The following is a 23,314-nucleotide window of genomic DNA, read 5'->3' as shown; positions in this document are numbered from 1 at the left end:
GAAAACACTTGGACTTTTAATTTTTAACTTAATTAGATATTAGTAATTTGATTATGCAACTTTCATGAGTTTAAATGCTTCACAGAACTTCTTTATTTAGTCAGTTGTTTTAGTTAAAATGTGTATCTTTTTTGCTTAATAAATGTTATAATTTGTGATTTAAAAATAAATCAACACCTCTAAATCACACACATCGTTATTAATTCCTGACATTGAGCCTATCTCTTCCTCTCCTTTTACTGAATTACATTGAATTATAAATGCACAAGAAAGTCTTAAATTGGAAATTAGTTCACCTTCAAATATAATACTAGTATCACCAATCTCACACAACCCTATGAACATAAGTCAATGTCCACTCATAGAAGAGAAGATGACTGTTGCCTCTGGAACTGCTATTTTTCTCATTTAAACTGCCCTAAGCCTAAAGATTACATTATACTTCCCAGTCCAGTTTTCCTGTGTCTAAGTATCTCATCACCTGAGCTTTTCTTTTTTCTTTTCTCCAGGTAGTTGGGGCTTGGTCATTGTTGATAACTTAGAAGACTTCAGGAAGCGTACTTCCCTTAATTCAATGAGCATATTGTACATTCATTTATACGTACAAAAGAAAAATAAAAGTCAAAGCTGAAAGTAAAATGGACATAATTTTAATGATTTTTTTTTAATTTTTGTGCATTGGATTCAAACAGCAAACTGTGTGCACTCAACTGTTATCACAATGTTGTCAAGAGGTCTGTGTCTTTTACCATTTTACACACAATTGTTCATTACAGTATGTTGTCAGCCTCTTGGGAACCAGGGGTGTGGCATGGTAAGCAGTGGTGGTAGTGCACCTAGCTTTTATATTATCTAACTTGAAAATATTTCTCTTCTATGATTCCTCTTTTTCTTGATAAAAATAGTTTTCACCAAACGTTGGTGGTGCACACGCACTACCATTCATGCTTGACATCACACCCCTGACAGGAACACATGTTCTTATTTTGTTGATAAAAAGTATTACAAAAATTTCCATACAAAAACTATTTTCATAGAAATCTTGCATTTCCACAAATAAACCTGAACATTTTTTGAAAAAAAACTGCTCAAGATTTTTGTTCATTTAACATTGTGACTGTATTGATAAATGCAGTCCACTTCAAAGTTCTCCACACACATTTTTCTACAGATGACCGGTCGCCTTTTTCCTTTCACTGAAATCTGCCCAGGCTCTATCAAGTTCATTTATAGCAGAGAGTAAGGTTTGGATTAACATATTTGAATGTTAAAATGAAAGCTTCAGTCTTCCACATAACAATCAATACCCAACCATCTTTTATAATGTAAGACAAAGATTGCAAAACATCATCCTTTTTAATTCAGAATATCTGAACCAACTATTGCTTTTTTATTCTTGATGTAAGGTTGAGGAAAGGGTATCAGGGTGTGGGGTTAGGTAGGGACCTGGTGAGTTACATGTTAAATCTCCTTCCAGTAAATTAAAAAAATATATATATTCCCTTGGTAATTGACACTTCTATCTCAATCGATGACACAAACTGTCCAAAAAAAAAGAAAAAGAACAGAAAGAAAAACACTGATGAAGATATGCTTTATATTCCATTTGCTATGAAACTCAGATTTGTTTTGCATTACATTTTTTCACATCCTATAAATACATATCGTCTATTCAGATGATCATCGTACTGAATAGGGGCTAGTAACATCACCACCTCTATTATCTGGGTGTTCAGAAGACTGTACTGTTTCTTGTAACACTACAGACTTTGCTGATTCCAAGTATTTTTATGCTTACTGATTTTTTTTTTTTTTTACTGATTACCCTTGGGGCGTTGACATTCCATCTCCTGGCAACAGTTAGACTTCTAAAAGAACCTGCAATTTCATACTAGACTGCATTTGAAACCAGCCACAAAATGCGCATATAACATTCACTCAGAAGAAGGGAGGAACCCATGATAAACAGTATAACCCCGTGTAACTTGGTTGATCCATGATGCTTGTAAATCAAGTCTGATCATTGCAACTGCTTAGATCACAGTCTCTAGTTCATAGACACAGCGGCATGAGGTAACTCATTTTATTTTGCACAGGTTGCATATTTCCACAGGAAACATTCTCGCTAAATTGTTTGGAAAAAGACGACAGTTTGTGCTTGGGTGTTTGGCTTCCCAGCTTTATGCCATGGTTTCTTTACCTGGCAACCTTCTGTCGTTAAATGTGTGCATGTTGATGACTTCTTCTGTTTTCACAATAACTGGGGCCTGTGGCTTGTGTTTTAACCGACGCTGGCACTTCAGGGACATCCTCAGTTCTTCTACCATGGCACTACAGAAGGACCTCTACAGAGTAACACAAAAAATGAAATATTACAAAACGATAAACTGCAACTGTCCAGAAACAATAGTAAAATCATTCTAAACAGACTTGTCAACATAACAGCTTTGAAGGTTTGAAACGTTTCATTTTAAAGGTTATAACAAATTGTTATACTTTTAATACACAAAACATGATCTTTAAAATTTTCATCAGTGAGCTAGTTTAAAGAAAATCTCCACCTGATAGTGAAATGAACTGCCAACTAGTAATGCATATATTACATATGTTGAATAAGATTTTTCAGATTTAAAATTAATTAGCATCATAAGATATATAACTACTTTAAAATTTAAATTAAAATACATATACACAAATCAATAACCAGAAATCTGTTCTTGATGTTAAAAAAATAGAAGAAATGTATTAGTTTTTAGATTACAACATGATATATGAAAATTTTCTTTAAACATAGGTTCTTCATTGTGCATCTCAAAACAGAACAAAGATAGCACTCACACATAAAATAGCACTCAGACATAAAATATGGAAAATAATTTCTGGCATTATATCTTTTTGTGATTGTGATTATGCCTATAAAACTATTGATGATGATTAAAAAAATGTGATTTAATCATGAAATAACACATTGTAGCACATTAAAAATCCATGAAAACTATTAACTTTTTTTCTCATCATCAGCTTAACTGAGAGCTGGTAAATAATTTATCTTATGAAGAAAAAAATGACCCTATAAGTATTTTTTTAGTTCTCATTTAATTGGCAATAGATTTGCTAGAAATTCAGTGTATCTGGGGCTTATTTTAATATGCTCCTCAAAATTCCTTTTACAAAGTCAAGGGTGTGAAACAAAATTTTATTAGTTTCCCTCTCCAGCTAATTGAGATACATGTGTATTAGTTACATATAGATCAGATTCAGGAACCAGTTTCATATTTTAGTTGAAACTCAGATGGGCTGAGACTTAAGCTCTTTCTCTGTAAGAACTAAAAATATGGAAAATAACCAAAAATGTGGATGAGTGAAAAATTTATACAACTCCAAAAAGTGATATGAAAACATAATGAAATAAACCTAATAAAATATGCATGTGAGGACTTGTTTTTTCTTTCACGTGTTACTGCTTTGCTGTTTATCAAGTTAGGCTAATTCCAAAAGAATACAGGATAAAAATATTTAATGCCACATATGTGTTTTATGTTTAAAAAAATATTTTGCATACATAATCTTTTGTGACAAACTAATACTTTGAATTAGAGTAGGCATCTATATGACAGAGAAAACTGATTCAGAGAGAGGATAAGTCACTTTATGCAGCTCACACCTGAGACTCCTGCAAGATATCCTGATACCCAATTTTGTGACTTTTCACCCTTCCCTAGTACCTTCTTGTCCATTCCTGGCTATATTCTCATTTTTCTTTTATGGTTTCCTGAAAAGTTTTCTTAGTAGTCTTCCCAACTATATGCCTAGTTTGTTTCTTTCCAAAAGGCTCACAATTATCAGAATAATCTATTTTTTTAATCAGATTTCTTTTAAAGCATTTTCTTGTCCAAGTAACAGGTGAAATCCAAAGCTATTTTTTTCTTATTCAGCTTCCCTTCCCGCCTTTCCTTTTTTTTCTACACATACCCATCTCTACCTGGACTTCCAAAGTTTTTCTCTTTTGTTTCTCCTTGCTCTGGTACCCTGCTAAGTTCTTTAATCCTTAATATCAATTTAATTTTATCCCTTACCTCAGGACATGACTCAAGTTTTAATTTACTCAGGAATCACTTTCCAATTGACCAGGCTCATTGTTTTCACTTAGTTTAGTTTTGTCCCTTTAGTATTTTGCACTTATTATAATGTTTTCCTATCTGGCCTCTAGGTCTTTTATGTATCCCTCTCAATGGCACTGATTTTACACACGTGTTTTTTTTTTTAAATATTGATTGAATTAGCAATAGACATGTGTGACCCTAATACTTTAGTTCTTATTTGACAGCTTTTCTAATTCAATTGCTTAAAAAATTTTTTTCAGACACTTAGTTAAATGCATTATATATAAGTTAATTAATCAGGTAAAACTTTGATATTTGTTTAATAACCTTTAATTAGTAAAAATATTAATATATTAATACCTGTAATGGATGATGATTAAATGCTACACGTGAATTCCCCACTAACTAATAGAGTTACTGTCATGCATTATTTATTGTGTGTTAAATTATACGGTTCTAAAATTCATAAATTATATTTCTATTAAAGTATTTATGACACCTGACAGCCAGTATATGGACACAGTGTTTCTTATTGCTTAATACCTACTATTAGATGTACTTATTAAGAACATGATGATAATGATGATGAAGATGGTGATGATGACAACACTGTAGAAATGGAAAAATCTGACTCCAAAAGGGGGAGGAATACATAGTCTTGAGGTAACTTAGTCTTGGCTCTCTGTTGAAACATTTAACAGAAGAATTGATTAGATAATATAACAGGCCAGAACTTGATTCCACTGACACTTAAAATGTTATATGAATAACACTGAATTGTTTGAAATAAGCCTTCATTTAAAACTAATATATTTCCCAAATGTTATTAATTTATAACATCTTTTTCTTGGAAAACTCAGTTTTTAGATATTTAAATTATATTAGTTTCAAAAAATAATAGAATTGATGTATCAATTAATTTTTGTCCATACTAAGAGAGTGGTCTAAACAACTGATTTTCTTAGGGAAAAAAATCGTATATATGTACATACCCATTCAACTATGAAATGATTCAATTTATTTCTAGTAAGTTAAGGAGTAAAGTGTATTTAGTATGCTATATAAAACTTCAGACTACAAATAAAAACATAAAAATTATTTTAAAACAATTTTATGTAATGTAAAATTTATAATGCCGAGTGATATAAAACATAGGTTAAAAACCTGCCCCGAAGTTAGTCTCTTTCATTTTTTATAATTTAAAATTACCTTAAGTAAATTATATTTACAAATTTAGAAACTGAAAATTGTAAATTTGTAACTCCACCATTATCTTTTTAGGCTTTATCTATTTTACAAAGCCATTAGAAAGGGGAAATTTTAATTAAGCAACCTTTAATCAGCCAATCAATAGCCTTGACTATACATCAAATTACCACTTTTATTATTTTTTATGTAAGAATCTAAAGTTAAAATTGCAGAGATGATTGTGGTAGTTGTTTCCCCGTGATATATGTTGCTAAAAAATTACTATGTTTGATTTTAAATAAAGTTCTATCATATGACAGAGATTAACTGTCTCCCCTACTTTATATGATGACTGAAAATTTTTAAATGTCTTTTTACTGAAGTATAAAATAAGGGTTTGAAAAACCCAAGTGAACCTAGAGGGAGTTTCCTGGCTTATAATAAAGAAGAAAAGGGAAGTGGAGGAGAAGAAGGAGGAGAAGAAAAAGGACGAGAGAAGAAAGGAGAAGGGGAAGAAGAAAAACTAAAAGAAGGGGATGGGGAAAGAAAGTAGGAAAGACAGGAGGGTGATACAGAGGGAGAGAGAGAGAAATAAATCTATTTTTTTGAATCACTTCTCCTTCGGGATGAAAACACACAAATTGTGTTACTAAATAAAGTAAGTTTCTTAGGGTGAAAACAACAACAAAAAAATGTTTCTTCACATTAATATAACAGACTACAAAAAGAAAAAAGAAAGGCACAAGGATACTAACCATTATTAAAAACCTCTTTTAGTAAGTTTCAAAAGTTTACTAAACAGTGTCTGGATGGTAGGGTGGCACTAACCAAATAGAAGATTCCTGAAAATGAAAATTTAAATCTTTGAGCTGTTAGCATGTAATTGCATTTAAATTAGTAAAACTCATTATAAAATTCACTATATTGAATGAGGCAACCTGTATTTACACATCTCTAATTCTTAAAACAATGAAGGCCCGCAAATCTTAAAATTATGAATTTGAATATATTTACATTGCTTTAAAAGGCTATATTTTTAAATTTTGAGTATAAGACCAAACAGTTTGCTGATAAATGTTCTAAATAATATCGGTATTAGTGTTATAGAATAATTTATTATTAATAGCTTAACTTTTTCATTTATAGATATGTTTATATGATAACATGATGTGAAAGCACTTGGAGAAGCACATTTTTTATTAGTAATCTAGTTGTAAATATGTTCAACATGGAACACTGACTTATTTAACTTCATTTTAAGTTAAAACCTTTATTTTTAGCCATTTCTTTTTTATATATAGCAACTGATGAAAAGTAACTAGTTTGATTTTTTGAACTTTGAAGCTCATCACTTTCATATAGAATATATGTAGTCATTTATTACCCAAAGAAAAAATAATCAGAAAATGTTATACACTGCTATCAAGTCTGTAATTAGTATTTACTTTTTAAGGAGGAAACTCTATTTTATGTATCTTCCTATCTGATTCTTTGATAGTTTAAATTAATTACATGACATTTCAATATTCATTCAGAATAATTTCCAACCATTTTATCATACAGTTACTACTTGAAGCCCTGTCAAAACATCTTCAAGCTGCTACTATCAGATTTTGTAACTCAATGTTCTAGCACAATGTTCTAGCTTATAACAACCAAATTTTGTTTTGTGTTTGCCATATAAAGTATTTATTAACTGATTATAGATACTTAGCCAATTCTCAGATGCTTTTCTAATTAATTTCTGATGCTGTAGGCCATTTGATGAAGAATTTCATATTATATATATTAGAGACAAATCAAAAAGTCACTGTTGTACCTACAGAAAGTTATCATAATAGATAATAACTAAATTAGCTAAATAATAATGAAAATGGAATAGAAAATATATATTATGTACTATGTAATATTTATTATAATATTGGTGTATTAAATGAGGAAAATGAATGTCATTTCATGTGACTCTTTGTTTTGATTTATACTTTTTAGTTTCCAGTCTTTTAAAAATATCAAATAGCTAATGCTATACATCAGAAGTGTGAATTGACCTAGGGCTATATGAATGTAACAGTGAAGCGATGGGAGATGAAAAATGACTAGTTAAAACACTCATGCCAAATTATATATATAACAACTTTGATCTCAGTTTTATAGCAGCTATTTTTCTGAAAAAATATATTATTTAGATAAGCTGTGCATCAGTCAGACAGGACTTTACATGTAGGTTCTTTAATGGTCTCATTGCTTAATTGCTGTAACTTGGTAGCTAGAGAATCTAAAACTCAAGAAGTCAAGTTTTCTATCTAAAGTTATGCACATAACTAGGATCAAAGCTAAAAAAGGAATGCTGCTCTCTTGACTTCCATTCTATGAATGCTCTATTATATATTATATTAGCCTGCCTCATAAACAGTGATTTTAATTTCAATTGAGCCTTTTACCTGTACTGTTTTTAATAAATGTTGATTTTTGAATACAAATAATAAATTAGAGAGAAAAAACAATTATAAAGCAAAAAGAAATATATTTTTGTCTCAATAAATAAAATGACAAAGCATCTTATGTTTTTGCCCGGATTATTTTACAGTGGTAAACATAACTAAAGATTAAAATATTCTCAGAAACCTTGACTCTTTCAGAAAGTTACCAAACATCTTTATATTGCATTTTGCAAATACAATGAGACAGAGAAAAATGGAGCATCATTATACATTTTTACGCTTCCCCTACTTAAGTTAGAAAAATCAATAAATAAGGTCTGACAAGTTTCAGCACCACTTTAGTGAATATGGTTGTGAAATGCATTGTAAGAAAAAGCAATGTTAATCATCACATTCTTGCTGGTAGTCATAATGATGCAATTTTTCAACAAAATATAAAACATCCAAAAATTAATGCTTCATTACAAGAAATCTCTCTTTTCCTATAGCCCAACAATGAAAATATATCATTTTTATGAATAATAATTATTGTAAAAATAGCTGCTTATTATATTCCAGACACATCCAAAAAACTCTTTGCATATTATCTATCTTAACTTTTAAAACACTTTCTTTTGTGATATATTTGTAACCCATTTATTTATTAACTTTAACAGACATGTAAAGAGAGATTAAGTAATTTTATTCAAGGTTAAATAAAGTTGAGAAATGATTCCAAGTCTTATTTCAGAACTCCTGCTTAATGATTAGAAATAAAAATAACTAGACAGTACTTACTATCAAAGCCTACAATCTATTTATCTATATCAAAATCTTACTCCACACGTTTTATCAATGAAACCTTAAGAAGAAAAACTATCAAGAAAAGTAATTAAATATTCTACCTCTATTTTGTGCAATATGACATAATACAATGTTAGACTAGGCATTTTTGGCCTTGAGAAACGTACTTGACCCATGAGACACTTATCTTCATTTGCACAATATGGATAATATTTACACAGTTCTCAGAGTAACTTCATACTCCAAGGAGATATTATATTTAAGAGCTCTAAAGTTGTTTATAAAAATAAGGAAGTGAAGCTATCTGTCAAGCTATAATCTTAATTTTAAAACATCATTTATGGGCATAAAAGGGTTATCATACAGAAATAACAAAAATCCTTTTGCTGATTTGGAAGTGGATTAGTGAGTAAAATAAAGATTGTCATCTCTTTTTAAAGTATGACTTTATATTTAAGTGCAAAAACATTTTTAAAGCCACCCAGATATTTCTTTTATGGGTCATTAATGGAAATTGAGAAATGATCTGCTCTAAAATAAAAGCAGTAACATAAAACAATACAAAATAGACTATTTGTCCAAAGTTTATTTGCAGGTTTTAGCTTCTGTATAAAAGTGATTTATAGCTAAATTTTACTCCATTGAAAATTTGTTTAAAACTTTATAAATCTTTACTGATGATTTATAGCAGTGTTTGCCTTCCTGTATCTTATTCAATAAATGGCTTCTTTTGAAAAGCATTGCTTCTGCTAGCACTAATTCTTCAACATTCTGAAAACAATTTGTGTAGAAGGGTCTGTGAACATTCTCCTGGTTCCATGAAATACAAATTCAACCAACTTTGAAAAGTGTTTTCCTTGTGAATAATATTTCACCCAGCATCTCTAGTTCTGCAGGTTTAAACCATTCTAATTTCTCCTAACATACTCCAAATTGAATTGTTTCATTCATTTGTCCTACTATGAGTTATAGCTGCCTTCTACATTTGTTATTCAATTATAGACTGAAAAACATTCTATGAGCCCTGGACAAATACCATTCTTTAGAGATTTCTTGGATATGACTTAACAGTTTTCTATAATACAAATAACTACATTGACTATAATGGACTCTATCCTGAAAAACAACAATACCGAATAGTTCTTAAAATGTACATCAATCATTTTAGAGGAAAGTTAGAGCAAAAATATGTGTCCAAGATAAGACACATAACTTACAAATTTAATATCTGAGAAATAATTTATATTCTTATTTCTCAGATGTATTTACTACATTTCGTTTATATTTAAGTAATAAGAAAGCAAATACTTTTGTCATTAAAGTTTTTCATGTCATGAAACTCAAAGATTGGTGTTCAAACTGTTCAATAAAAACAATTTGTATAGGTAAATCTATTTTCAATTACATGGGAAAGAAAATATTTCCATGTAAAAATCAGACCAAAATGAAAAGTCAAGCTATTTATGTTATATTACTATTCTTGCTGAAAATCAAAAAAAGGCAGAATTATGTATACCTTTTAAAGAGGACATATTCAATTATTTAATAAATGAAGGTTAATTTTTAAACTTAAATTAATAAACCATAATTATGTCATAAAATAGTTTTATAAAAATTAAAATTATTCTAATCACTTATAATTCATGCTTATAAATATTACCATGGAAAACCATGGTAAAAATTACCATGGAAAAATTTTGTATATTAAGCAGCTTTTTACAGTTAGTTATAAGTAAGACTAAGAAGGTAGGAAAGAGGATCTTTCAAACAAATTCACGTCACCCAAAGTACACTAATAATTGCTTCAAGGGTACAACAGTTTCGTAGATTGCTTACTGAATGAATCCCAAGTAGTAATATATTTAAAATCAGCAAAAAGATAAGGCAAAAAGACAATAAAAAATGCAGATGTTGATTAGTTATCTTTTCAGATACATTCAGTGAAAGAAAATTTTTTGAATATCTTTCCAAATGGTCAAGTTACATTTTGGAAAAATTTAAAAAAAAATTTCTATTTATTTTAAATAAATGAAAAAAATTAAAATTTTAAATAAATGAAAAGCAATGTATCTTTAAGACATTAATATTTGCATCAAAATTAAAATCATTAAGTGCTATAAAAATTGGAATACACCATCTTGTGGTTATCTGAAAGGAATGCAATTTATAGTTATTGAATTTTTCCAAACCATAGTTCAGCATTATCTTATGTTTTCAATTTTAACCTACCCTCATTTAAAAATAATATATTCTAAGACTACGCTTAATTATTCAAACAGCTTGAAAATATAAAAAAACATTAGAGGCATCAAGATTTATTCCATTAATATTTTACAAAATATGTGTTACAAACATTTTATACTCACCTTTAAATGATAATAATTATTAATTTTATTATTAGCATTGTTAAAGGTAAGACTTAACATGGAAAGATATTAGCTACTCATAAATTTTACCCATGAAGTTCATATTTAACTAGACTGTGTATATTATATCTGCCAGCCTACTTAGATCAAGATAAGAAATTTTATTTTTCTTTTAAAAAATATTGGATTACTACAGACTAAAGAAAGAAGAAAGAAAATGGAGAAAGAGAAGGGAAAATAGATAACAAAACACTTTGGGGCTAGTATGGTGAATAATATATCCTTGCTTACTTTCAATGTGCAAAACATAACTCATTGCATGTTTGGTTCTCAATAAATAATTACTGAATAAATGAATAATTTCATAAAAGTTTACTTTATTTTTAAAATTAAAAAATAGATGAAAGGCACAATTATAAGTATAAATAAACTGAATTTCTCTATGTTCTCAGGCATATCTTATGATAAAAATCTAGGAATATTTTATGGCTAATTGTAATAAATTAAGTAAGGTGTTTATAGCCCAACTGAATAAAATCTTTTTCTTGAGAAAAATGAAGAAGAATTAATTCCAAGAACCTAATTTATCACAATAAATAAAATGTGTCATTCTAATAAACCCCATAATCATTTGATAAACATAATTCTTTCAAATTATAGAAAAATATAGTTCTTTTTTTACTCTTTATGATAGACTTATAAATTGGTCAATGAAATCAATTTCATTATTAATTTAAATCAACAGAAAGAAAGAATAGGTAGATGATAGGTAGATATAGGTAGGTGGATATATGATATGTAATAGAGATACATGATAGATGATGATCATAAATAGATGATAGGTGATAGATGATATATAGAGATGATATATAGATGATAGATGATAGATAGATAGATAGATAGATAGATAGATAGATAGATAGATAGATAATAGATATGTAAATAAATAGATAATAGATAGATATTATGCCAACAGGCAGTACATGATTCTTTGGAGATACAAACCAAAAACATTAGATTCTGTCCTATAGGAACTAAGATTCTAATAGGGAGAGAGGCATCCACACATAGAAACGAATAAATAGGAATAAAATGTGTGCTAAGGGAGAATGGAGATAGGCAGAGCCCTTACAGAAAAAAAGGTATCTAGGCTTAATGTGGTTTGAAGTGGGTAAAATGTCTTTCCAACTTTCTCAAAGAGGGAGGAAATGTTTTCAGAATGATGATAGTACCTGAAATCAGCTAAATAAAAAAATAAATAAATAAGGTGAGATATACATGTCATACATTTTTCATTGGAATAGGAAATGAAACCTAACACCATCTTGTGGAAATAGCTGTGCGTTGTGCCCAAACCTATTATATCTATTAATTAGGTAAAGTTTTCTGGGCAAGCTGTGCCTAGTCTTGAGTGCCTAAACAAAAAAGACTAGTGGGAGTTTGCCAAGGAGGAAAATGGGCAAGGTTTGCTTAAGTCAGATGGAAGAGGATTTGAAATACCTGGATGACCTTGGAAAATTAAGAGTAATTTAGTGTGGCTAGAGTAAAGGTGCCAACTAGGGACAAGAAAAAGATAAAACTACAATGGTGGACAGAGACAGATCCTGAAGTGCCTCACCCACTAAATTAAGGAATTTGAATTTCATTAAGAAAGTGATGTGGTGACAGGATGTGAAAAAATTGAGGAATGTAACTAACAGTGCTCATGTACTATCAACACAGTTGTTTCTTTCCAATGTAGTGTTTCGACTGTTTTCATCAAAAAAGATATTTATTTCCTTTTCTAATTTTTTAGAAGGTCATACAGGTACACAGAAATTCAAGAGAGCTGGTTGATATATTAAAACTCCAACTAAACTATTTATTTTTAATAACAATGAAGAATTAAATCTCCACATCCTTTGCTTTTTTGTTTTAAAACAGGATGTTTATAAAATAATTGTATAGAAAGACACGACCTAGGTAAATCATATGAATAGGACACAAAGAGACAAGGGCAACAGAATATCATATATTGGAAAAATATTAATTAATTTGTTTTATTTTAATACTGTGATATAACTGAAAGAAAATCATTACATGTAGATGATTTGAGGTTCCATCTGAAAAACCCAATTCCTCTTATAATTTTTGGACTAATTTTAAGCATCAACTAACCAAATATCACCTGTATTGATAAGTTATAGTAAAAATTGAAATTAATTCATTAATATTTTTTGTCTTTGATTATTTTTTTGGATTTCATTTTGAAACTCATTTTGACACCATGAAAAGGATCATAACATAAAATGCGTACTTAGACCTGATCGTCAATCATACCAGTACAACAAATATTTGAGTTAGTCAAGTCAGCAGATATAATCTCCCTGAATGTTGTGGGAAAATAAATCATATGGTTCTCCAAATTTTCCAAATTTTGAATTTCATAGTTTACTCATCAAAATACATTATTTCTAAGTGGTAAGTACAATATTCAAGTAAAAATGTATAAATGCTCTGTCCAAAATTTTGATTTCAAAAAAAGATAAGTAATTGCGACATAAATTACTAAAGACAATGAAAAATGTTTTTGGTTTTCCAAAATAGGTTTAAGGGTGTAAGTGCTACAGAGGGTACTAGCAGAATATATTTGCCTTATATTCATACATAACATTATTTTTAAATATACATTTCCACTCTTCATATTTGAAAAGTTCATAAACATCAGATATTAAAGAGAATATAATATCACTCTGATGCAGGGTCTAAAATTTAAACCATCCAAATGTTTTTTTTTTTTAATTAAAAACAAAAGAGATGGCTATATTCAAATGTCTAAAATAAAGTGGCAGATTTTAAAGCATTATTTTGTGTCCACAGCTATAAATTTACATGTAAAAAGTATCATATACCATCTAAAAAAAGATTTTTTATAGATATTCACCCTTATACTTATAGAACCAAGGAAATTATAGCACTAGAAATATATAATCTAAATGAAGTTCACAAACTTTTCAAGAATACAATATAAAGGCATTTTACATAAATATCTTTATAGAATATAGAGAAAAAGTACAACAGTCTTAATATTTTTGAGTTTATATATATTCTTCAAAAGACACTGGTGCAAAGGAATAAAAGGCACATTAAAAAGGCACATTTCTTTTTTACCATTTAACGTTAAATGGTAAAAAAAAAACCACAATATTTTCACACATTTATTAATTTTAAAAAATTAAATGTAATTTCTACAATGTGAGTTAAGATTTTTTTCAATTAGAAATTTACTGGACTGAAGATCTTCAAATAAAATTTTCATTAACTCAATAACTAGAAACTGTGGAGAAGTATTTTTTCCTTCATATTATAGTTTCTGGTTTTTGCTTACATCATCAATTATATTCCTTCTCCATTAAACTAACTGAAATGAACTTCAAGTAACAAAGGTCTCTACTTTTAAGGCTTCGATAAGAGGAGAAATAGTCACTTGTCCGGAAGCTGGCTTCAATTAAATATACTACATTTAAATGAAAAATCACAAAAGTGATCATGAGTTCTTTCTGTGAACCTTTGTTATATAATGAATGGCAGAGAACAATTAGCAGTCGCAGTTCTAAAGACTATACTTGTATGGAAAGATCAAAAATAGTTTGTTTTATTATAACAATAATTATTTTAAACCATAAGAAAGTGACATTTACCTTTTCCAATTGAGCGTTTTTTTTGGATTTGTATAAAAATTCTCCCACTGCCACAAACACTGAGAGCACCAAGCCGGCTGCCAGAACAATGAAGATGCCACCAATATTTTGAACCCCCAGGGCACTGGCCTCTTTGCTCTCTTCCTCTGGGCAACCATTGCCCCTCCACCACTTCTCCTTCATCATGTGCAGCTTGCCTTCCTCTTGCAGCTGAAGAATTGCTATGGTGATTTTGTCTCTATATGGAGAACCTAAGAAAAAAGAGGGTATGTTAACTATTTCAAGGAATCCAGAATTTCATAACTAAAGGTTAACATGATGACAGGAGGACAGAGCTTTTTCCAAATGCTCGAAATGCTGCCAATGTTTATTTTTAGTAGAGAAAAACAACTGGAAAATGAGAGAGAATAAAAGTTAAACAAGATAAATAAGGCAGATGGTAGTTCTGATTTTAAAGGGTAAAACGAATTTTGTTTTTATGGAAGAAGATGTCTCCTTCTAAAAAGCAGATTTGACTCAGAGCATTGTAAAATAAGGAAAACACTAAGTAGCAATTTACGAAAGGAAATAGAGAGAGAGCAAAGATATTTAGTTAATGTCTAGGAATCATTCTACACTGAAACAGAGTATTGATCAAACAATAACCTATACTTTTAGAAAAGTTGTGGGGAAAAAATGGTGTTTCCTTTGATTATGTCAATAATTCAAGGTACTTACGATTAACAAGCTGTATTTGGGGACAGGCAAAACTTTGTAGGTAACAGGTAATTTTTTTTTCTAATTTGACATGAATAACAGAAACAGCTTTGTAGAAACTTGGATCATTCAAATATCACCACGGCAATGCATTGGAAGATTTTCTGGTTGTCTACCATTTGTGCTTTGGTAGGAAATATTCTTTTCAGTGGAGGCAGCAATTTAAATGAAATTTAGTATGTATGCTGATGGGGGTAAATATTTATCTGCATTAGCTATTATATGATAAGTAATAACTTTTATAATTGGTTGTCCAGAATCATAGAATAATATTGAACTACATGCATCTTTCAATATTTGTCCTGAGGGATGGGTCTTATTGCCTTCTCCCACCCAGAAATAGCCTATTTCTAAAATTTAATCTACTTTCCTAAAACACTAAACTGCACATTCCATTTTTTCTGCACAAATTCACCCATAAATTCTTTTCTGCTTATAGTAAAATGTTAATTTCAGCTTGTAGTCAATGTTGTCTGTGATCTTGTTTTGACTTAAATAGACCTACAACTATATCTAAAGCTTTATTTCTGCTAAGAGCAATTAAAAACCTGGTCAGAAAACTTTTCTGCCTCGTAAGAACATTACTATATATTTTGATTTTACTTGATTAACATAATAGAATTACTTTAGCATTACTCTTTTAGCAAGAATAGGCAAGCTAAAGGTAGAAAGACAAGGAGAATCATAGGAAGTAGCCTGATAAAAAAGTTGGAAGATTGAAAATCAAACAAATGCAGCTGGAGAGATGTTTCTTTAATATGATTCCTAATCTACTCTGAAGAAATGTTTAAGTACATGGCTTCATACAACTTTTCCACAACTTTCCTAAAAATAGGCATTATCCATTCCTATAATTAGAACTCAAATATTTTATTTTTGTTGTGCATTAATTCCTAATTATACCCGAGAAATTCCTGCTTCTCACTTTCTTTCCTGTGCTCTCTTCCAAATACTATCGTGATGAAAATGTTCAGTTTAAATTCTATTCCTTAGCCACTTCAGATCTAAAGAAATTAGCTCAGAAGACAGTACTTTCTACCTTGGTCACTCACCTGGACACTCAGCCTAAGTCAAATAGTATTGTTTCTATTTACCTTTCAAGATGTGAACTACTTTTCTGAGTAGATTATAAACTCTTTGGGATAGAGGATATATCTATCTATCTATTATCTATTTATCTATCATCTATTTACTGATCTATCATCTATTTATCTATCTGTCTATATTAATATATCATCTATTCCTATCTATCATTTATTTTAATTCTCAATCTTTTCTCATGGAACAGGCTTTCAACAAATGTTTTATATTATAAGGAGCATAATATATGCTTGAAACATATATTCCTAACATAGTATAAGAATGACAACCTGGTGCTTTTGGTCTCTCTGACACGTGTTTAAAATTATAAATTAAGGCCATCTCATTTGTCTATCTAGTTTTCATTAATTCACTATATCTAGCCTAACACGAACTCCAAGGGCACTTTTACTCAGCTACCATTCTGATTAACCATGTCCATTCCTTGCAAAATAAGTATTTGAGGGGAAAAATCCATTTTAAGCAGAATTGTAGTTTATCAGATATGTCCTTCAATTAGAAATATAGCAACTGAAACAAATTTTGTGCTGATAGTACTTGCAAAAATGGTCACATGTGGCTAATATAAAAATAGGGATTCTTTTCTGGAAGTACTATTATAAGCAAAATTTTCGGGGATAGTGACTTGAAAAGTAGACTTTAAAATATGAAAACAATCTTGATTCAGCCAAGTAATATTTTGAATCAGCTCATTTCTCATCATGAGAAATATTAAAAGAATATTATTTTATTGCCAACTCATCATAAGCACTGAATTGCATTAAGATGTTTATTCTAATATCTTCAAACACAATAGTCTCCACTACATTTTCAAAATAAAGCACAGAAAAACAAAAGCAAACCACTTTCAACAAATGATGAACACATCCTGCCCTTGCTGGCTGAGCTGCTTATTTCTAGCATATATTGTAAATACAACATTTTCCCATTGCTGACAAATCTTATCACCTGTTTTCCAGCATAACTATAGTAATGTGTGAATGGCATTTCGTTGAATCAAAGCTGCAAAGTTAGTATACCACATTTTGAGGTTTTTAACAGGGTGGAATAATACAAGGAATATAATTGATGACAATAAATCTTTGCCATGTTTTACTTGTCACTCTGTCATTGACTTAGTTTAAGTAATTATTTTTTAAAAGAAACAATAATTCAACAATGAATTACTTCTTTGGTTTGCTATTTAATGCTTCTTGGAAGGCATTTCTATATAGATACTAGTTGAACAAATGTGGACAGAAATTTCATGTATTTGAAAAATCTCAAGGACATTTTGAGATCAAAGAACAAAAGTATCTTTCATCCTCCTTGTGACATGAACAGCCATGTGCTTAGCTCTAATGAAGTGAACAGCCATCATTAGTTAGATAGATAGAGCTTATGTTTTGCCCAAGTCACAACTCAGCCTCAATACATATGCTGGCAAGCTAAGAACTAAGACTACATTGACTGGCAAATGAGAGAAGCTGGGTTTGCATACTGTAAGGCTTCCTCCAAGGAAGATGTGTATTTTTGCAAGAGGACTCTAAGTTTGATTAGAAAACTACTAAGGAAATTGTAATTATGTCTATCATAACATGAATTATTGCACCTAAATGTCAATCCTCAAATGCTTAAGGAGGCAGACAGAAACCCATAAATGAGTGAAGAGGCAAGTTAGATAAAGATATCTGGAAAATTTAAATATCCAAAATGGAAAGATAACTTTAAGTTCCGGTATTATTAAAACTCTGTGAGACTTTCAACACAGAGTTATCAGATATTTTAATTTTTCGTGAGATCACATGAAATATTTTGTCTAAAATTCTCTACATTAAAATGTTGCCAAGTGAATAATTTTTAAAAAACATGCAGTATAAGTCAAATAACCTCTTAAAGCTGAATTTTGCTCTTCGATTTTTACTATACAATCTCTGATTTTTTATTCTTTTATAGTTTTGATTGCAATGAGATTTTCTTTGGTTATTTTAACATATACTTCATACTGATAGTGAGGAACTATATTATGTTTTTAAAACTGGTCTTTTTACAAACTGTCAAAAGATCCTATTTACCAGGTAAAAAAGTTCTAAAAGAGAGAGAGAGAGAGAGAGAGAGAGAGAGAGAGAGAGAGAGAGAGAGAGAGAGAGAGAGAAATCTTCTCTATTCATTAAAGAGAAAAAGGAAAAAAAGTTAAAAACTTCTTTAAAATAGTTAGATTTGTTTTTAGGGGGAGAATTTTTTTTCTTCGCATCTATTAATGTTTCATCAATTTTATTTTAACCTCAATTTGAAAAGTATCACCTTAGATAACAATAAATTCCACTGTTACTATATCTGTTCTCTCCGCAAAAAAAAAAAATATTTTGTTCCTTGTTAGAATTTTCTGCATATCCCTGCCTAGATATCTTCATCCCTGTCTTTGAATTTATATATTATTACAGCTCATCAAGTTGCATTTTTTGTATGCTCTTTATCATCTATTGCTCCATGTGCTTCATGAAACATCAGCTCATAAGAATTCATAACACACCAATCACTTTAAGACATGTCTCCACACCTGGCTTTCAAGTCTCTTTACTTTTGGGACAAGAGTTATAAGAGTTATTTAAATATATTTGTATATCAAAATTAATAAAACTAATTTTTGGAAATGAAAAAAGTACACAGCCTTTGTTCTTCCTAATAGCACCAAATCCTTTAATATTTTGCTAAAATTCTAAGTATTGTTTTGCATAATGACAAATCCTCTCTATCCAATTCCTAAAGAACTTTAGTTTCATTTGTTTTATATTTTGTAGTTATTCAGATCAATATTATGATAGTATGTGCTGTGTATGACACAGATTTAGGTAACATCCTGGTAGTTGTTCTCTTTGAGTCTGAGAAGAGATGTTACTATGAAGTAGACTACTCATAATTTTAGGTTTCTTCTAGCTTGTCATGATTCCAAGTTAGTGTTTACTTTCTGAAACATAGTAACTTACATGTCTTGTGGATAGGAGACTATACCATAATCACTAAGCATATAGTTTTCCAAGGACTCACCTCAAAGAACTTCAATAATTACTTAATTATTCCTCTTCTTTGAAGGAGTTGAATCTGATAAATGTTTCTAAGATATATATGCAAAAACTTGAAGGCCTTTAAATTTTGGCTTAAGATCAGACCACTGTCAGTTATAGGTTATCAATCATGCATTATTCATCTTATTTCATTCAGTATCTACCACAGTGCATATCACACAATAAGTATTCAACAATACTTTTTGAATGAGATATTGAACCAATTATAATATATAAATTATGCATTAGCCCAAAGAAATCATGGTAGAACATCTGCACATGAACATTTCAGGTTCTTATTAAATTTAGTAGAATAGGTAACATCCACAAATATACTTAGTTCACACTTCTAGTACTGATCACCTAAAATAAATTAAGGTGACAAATACATTTATAAATTATTTGCCATCCTTGCATTTATATCAACAGTCAGTGATTTCTCTTGGTCATTGCCTTAAAATGTACAAAAGATCTGAGGGTATCTGCTGGAACCATGAACTTCCATTCTTAAATTCCAGTGCTGCTAGCAATGTTAAATTTTCTAAAATGGCTCACTACTTATGCTGAGATGAGTGCTGGGCGTCCTAAATATACAACAAATTTGGGTGCTTTTAGAGCTTTATCTCTTTTTATCATTCTTTTCATGATAAAATCTTCCAATAAAATTGGAACTAAACACATTCTCTTAAAGACTTTTCCTCAACAGAAAATGGGTTTTATAATCTCAGGATACTTTCCATATTTGTTTTTAGAAGTGCTAAGAAAAATTCTATATTTACATTTTAGATTCAATTTTATATATCTATATTTCCAGTTTTATGTGTTATTCAGTCAATAATGCTGGTATTCAATACCATAGTATCATTGTCATTTTCCTCTACAAAATTTACTTCAATTTGTAACTAAAAAATAATTTCCATAATTATTTAATACTCATTTAACCTAATAGACTGCAAATTCCTTAAGAAAAGGGGTTGTATCTGCTTTGTTAGTATAACACCTGGCACATGGTAAGAACACAATATTTGTTGAATGAATATATGCATAAATAAAATAATATATTAACTACCTAATAACTGGTCATGCATACTTGAAATTTTATCTTCAATCATTTATTATGAATCCAAAGTATATCTTGATCCTTATCTAATCTTTATATAATAATTATAATACATTTATTTTAAATGAAATATTTAACATATGTTGCAATTAAACACTTCATGAGGCCCATTGCAGATTTCCTGTTAGCTAACAGCTAAACTAGTGTGGAGTTACTGTTATCACTTGTATTTTTTTTAAGTACCCCATCAAATACACTCAATTTGATAGGAGTGTAAAAATCCATGAGTGAAAATCATAAAAATAAGATCTCATCTTGAAAACAAATAATCAATCCATAACATTTTAATCACAAAATGGTAAATGGCACATAAAAGTGATTTATTTTTTATAATACCTAGTAATTTTTCCACATTGGAAATCTAGGAACATCATTTTCTTGCTTAAAATTTTTCAGTGGTACTCTACAGCTATAGAACAAAATCCCAGTTCCTAAATGTCATACAATTCCTTTCTTCAACCTATCACAGGCTTCCTCTCTGATTGTATTCTCTTCTTACTCCTAACCTGATAGCAATGCAAACTTTTCCCATTGCCTAAAGAAGCCTCTTTTCACACTTCCTCCAATTTTCTGTTTCAACTTCTCATCCAGGTAAACTTTTGCTCATCCTTCCCTATCTTTGCACACTTCTCCTTGACTTCCACAGAGATATACAGAATCCCTCTTCATTGGTGCCATAGCACATCACAGATACTTTATTATAGGATTTGGCACATCATATTCTAATGTTTTATTTACTTTTAATATCTCTTTCCCTACTAGATGATGATATAAGTGTCCTGAGGGCATGGACCATGTCTGAATCACTTTTTAGTATTAATTATTACATACACAAATATTACTCAGCACAGATGCTAGAATCTAGGCAAATAGTGGTAAGCAACATAACATGAGCCCTGCCCTGCTAGAGTTTCCACTGAAGCAAAAAATACATACATCGAATAACTATTTTGCAACTCTAATAATCATTATAATGAAGAACACTATAGAAACCATGCAACAGAGGAAATGATCTTAGTCTGCTGAGTAGGTACACAAAAAAGCTTGCATTACTTTAAAAATAAAGGTAGGAACAATAACTCTTCTTTCTCTTTGGCTGTCTTTTGCCTATTTTTCCTCTATTTATTTATTTTTTTTTTTATTTTTATGTGCATCCTTCTTTTAGGAAGGTATACCCAGGAAAGGAAAATGATAGTGAAAGCATCCCAAATCCACTCTGTTCATTTCTTCTAGCTATAGATGATAGCTAAGTACAAAATATCAGAGTTATGCGAAATGGAATCAGATATAAATGACACTGTTATTACAGAAGTGAGAGGAGAGAGGTAAAAAACACAAAGTAGAGACTATATGGATTTAGGGGACAAATTGGATAGATGATAGATGATAGATTAGATAGATAGATAGATAGATAGATAGATAGATAGATAGATATAGATGATATAGATATAGATAGATATAGATAGATATAGATATAGATATAGATATAGATGATATAGATAGATATAGATGATAGATATTGATATAGATATATAGATATAGCTATAGATAGATATAGATATAGGTATAGGTATAGATATAAATAGATATAGATAGATAGATTAGATAGAGATAGAGATTGTGATATAGAGATAGAGATAGATATATAGATATAGATAGATATAGATATAGATGATATAGATATAGATGATATAGATAGATATAGATATAGATATAGATAGAAATATAGATATAGATAGCTATCAACTCATGTACCACCAAGCACATTGTAGAGATAGTAAAATTTAAAGTTAAGCACCTATATTCAAAATCAGTAACTGGCTTAAAATGGATAGAGGTTGTGTTTTTTCCTCTGCTGCAGACCTCATAATACAATGTCTTTATGACTTCCATAGAAAAGTAATGTAAATGCATTCTATTTAAAGGAATATTTGCAGAATCCTCAAGAAAATATTTAAGTATCTAAGATTCCAAAGGAAGATGCTTACGAGGCATGTAAAATGTATCGATAAAAATATCAAATTTATAGAGTATGTGTTTTAGTCAGTTGCCTTTTATTCATATTCTGAATATCCTCTAACTTACATGAAAAAGCATAAGAAGGGCAAATGTTATCAGCATCTAGTGAAAAAGTAATCTATGTCAACTGATTCCGACATATTTCATATATATTAGTTAAAAGTGGCTGGTGAAGTAGATTTGTAGTCACATTTCTTCTCTATGTATTAAATTATAAAGCCCTGACATTAAGTATGAAAATAAAAATAGTTTAATTCTAGAAACCCTGCCTTCCTTACAAATTTTAATCTACACAGTAATTGTTTGAATAGTGATAAGCATGGAAATGTCAGGAATACTTTTCTATGTTTTCATCCCAAATCCATTATCAAATGTTAATGAAATAATTATAAAAGTTGGATTATTTTAAGTAAAATCATCATCATGGTTAATCATTGAGAGTCTCAAATTGGGAGAGTGGATAACTTTTTTTAAGAAAGTAAAGCATCCATTTCTTAAGGTAGAGCTCAAGTCCATTTTTTAATTTGGCCTGATTGCTTTGGGCCTCACTAAACTCCACCATTCTGAGTCACTGCATTATATAACAGACCACTCGTTTATGCTGCATTTTCCCTATTTTGTTAAATTTGTTTTTCCACATCTGTCTTGTAAGAATGAGGTTGCTGTATAATTTTATTTTATGTTCATTATTTTATAGAGCCCAGCAAGATGAA

The 23,314-nt window shown here is 29.8% G+C and overlaps 1 protein-coding gene across 1 annotated transcript in view; it reads right to left on the bottom strand.

Moving 5' to 3' along the window:
- Window positions 1–628: 628 nt before the first annotated feature.
- GRIK2 (glutamate ionotropic receptor kainate type subunit 2) overlaps window positions 629–23,314 on the bottom strand; it is a 561,852-nt gene continuing 539,166 nt past the window's right edge. The window contains exons 15-16 of the mRNA XM_039871757.1: window positions 14,562–14,812; window positions 629–2,345 (exon numbers count right to left, since the gene is read on the bottom strand). Of these exons, the coding sequence (XP_039727691.1) occupies window positions 2,181–2,345; window positions 14,562–14,812 (416 nt within the window). The 3' untranslated portion in view covers window positions 629–2,180. The remainder of the gene's footprint in view (window positions 2,346–14,561; window positions 14,813–23,314) is intronic.

Source organism: Pteropus medius, unplaced genomic scaffold (genome assembly GCF_902729225.1).
Source record: "Pteropus medius unplaced genomic scaffold, Ma_sr-lr_union100, whole genome shotgun sequence".
NCBI lineage: Eukaryota > Metazoa > Chordata > Mammalia > Chiroptera > Pteropodidae > Pteropus > Pteropus medius.
The sequence above is the reverse complement of the archived record's forward strand: the minus strand, read 5'-3'. Positions and strand labels throughout refer to the sequence as shown.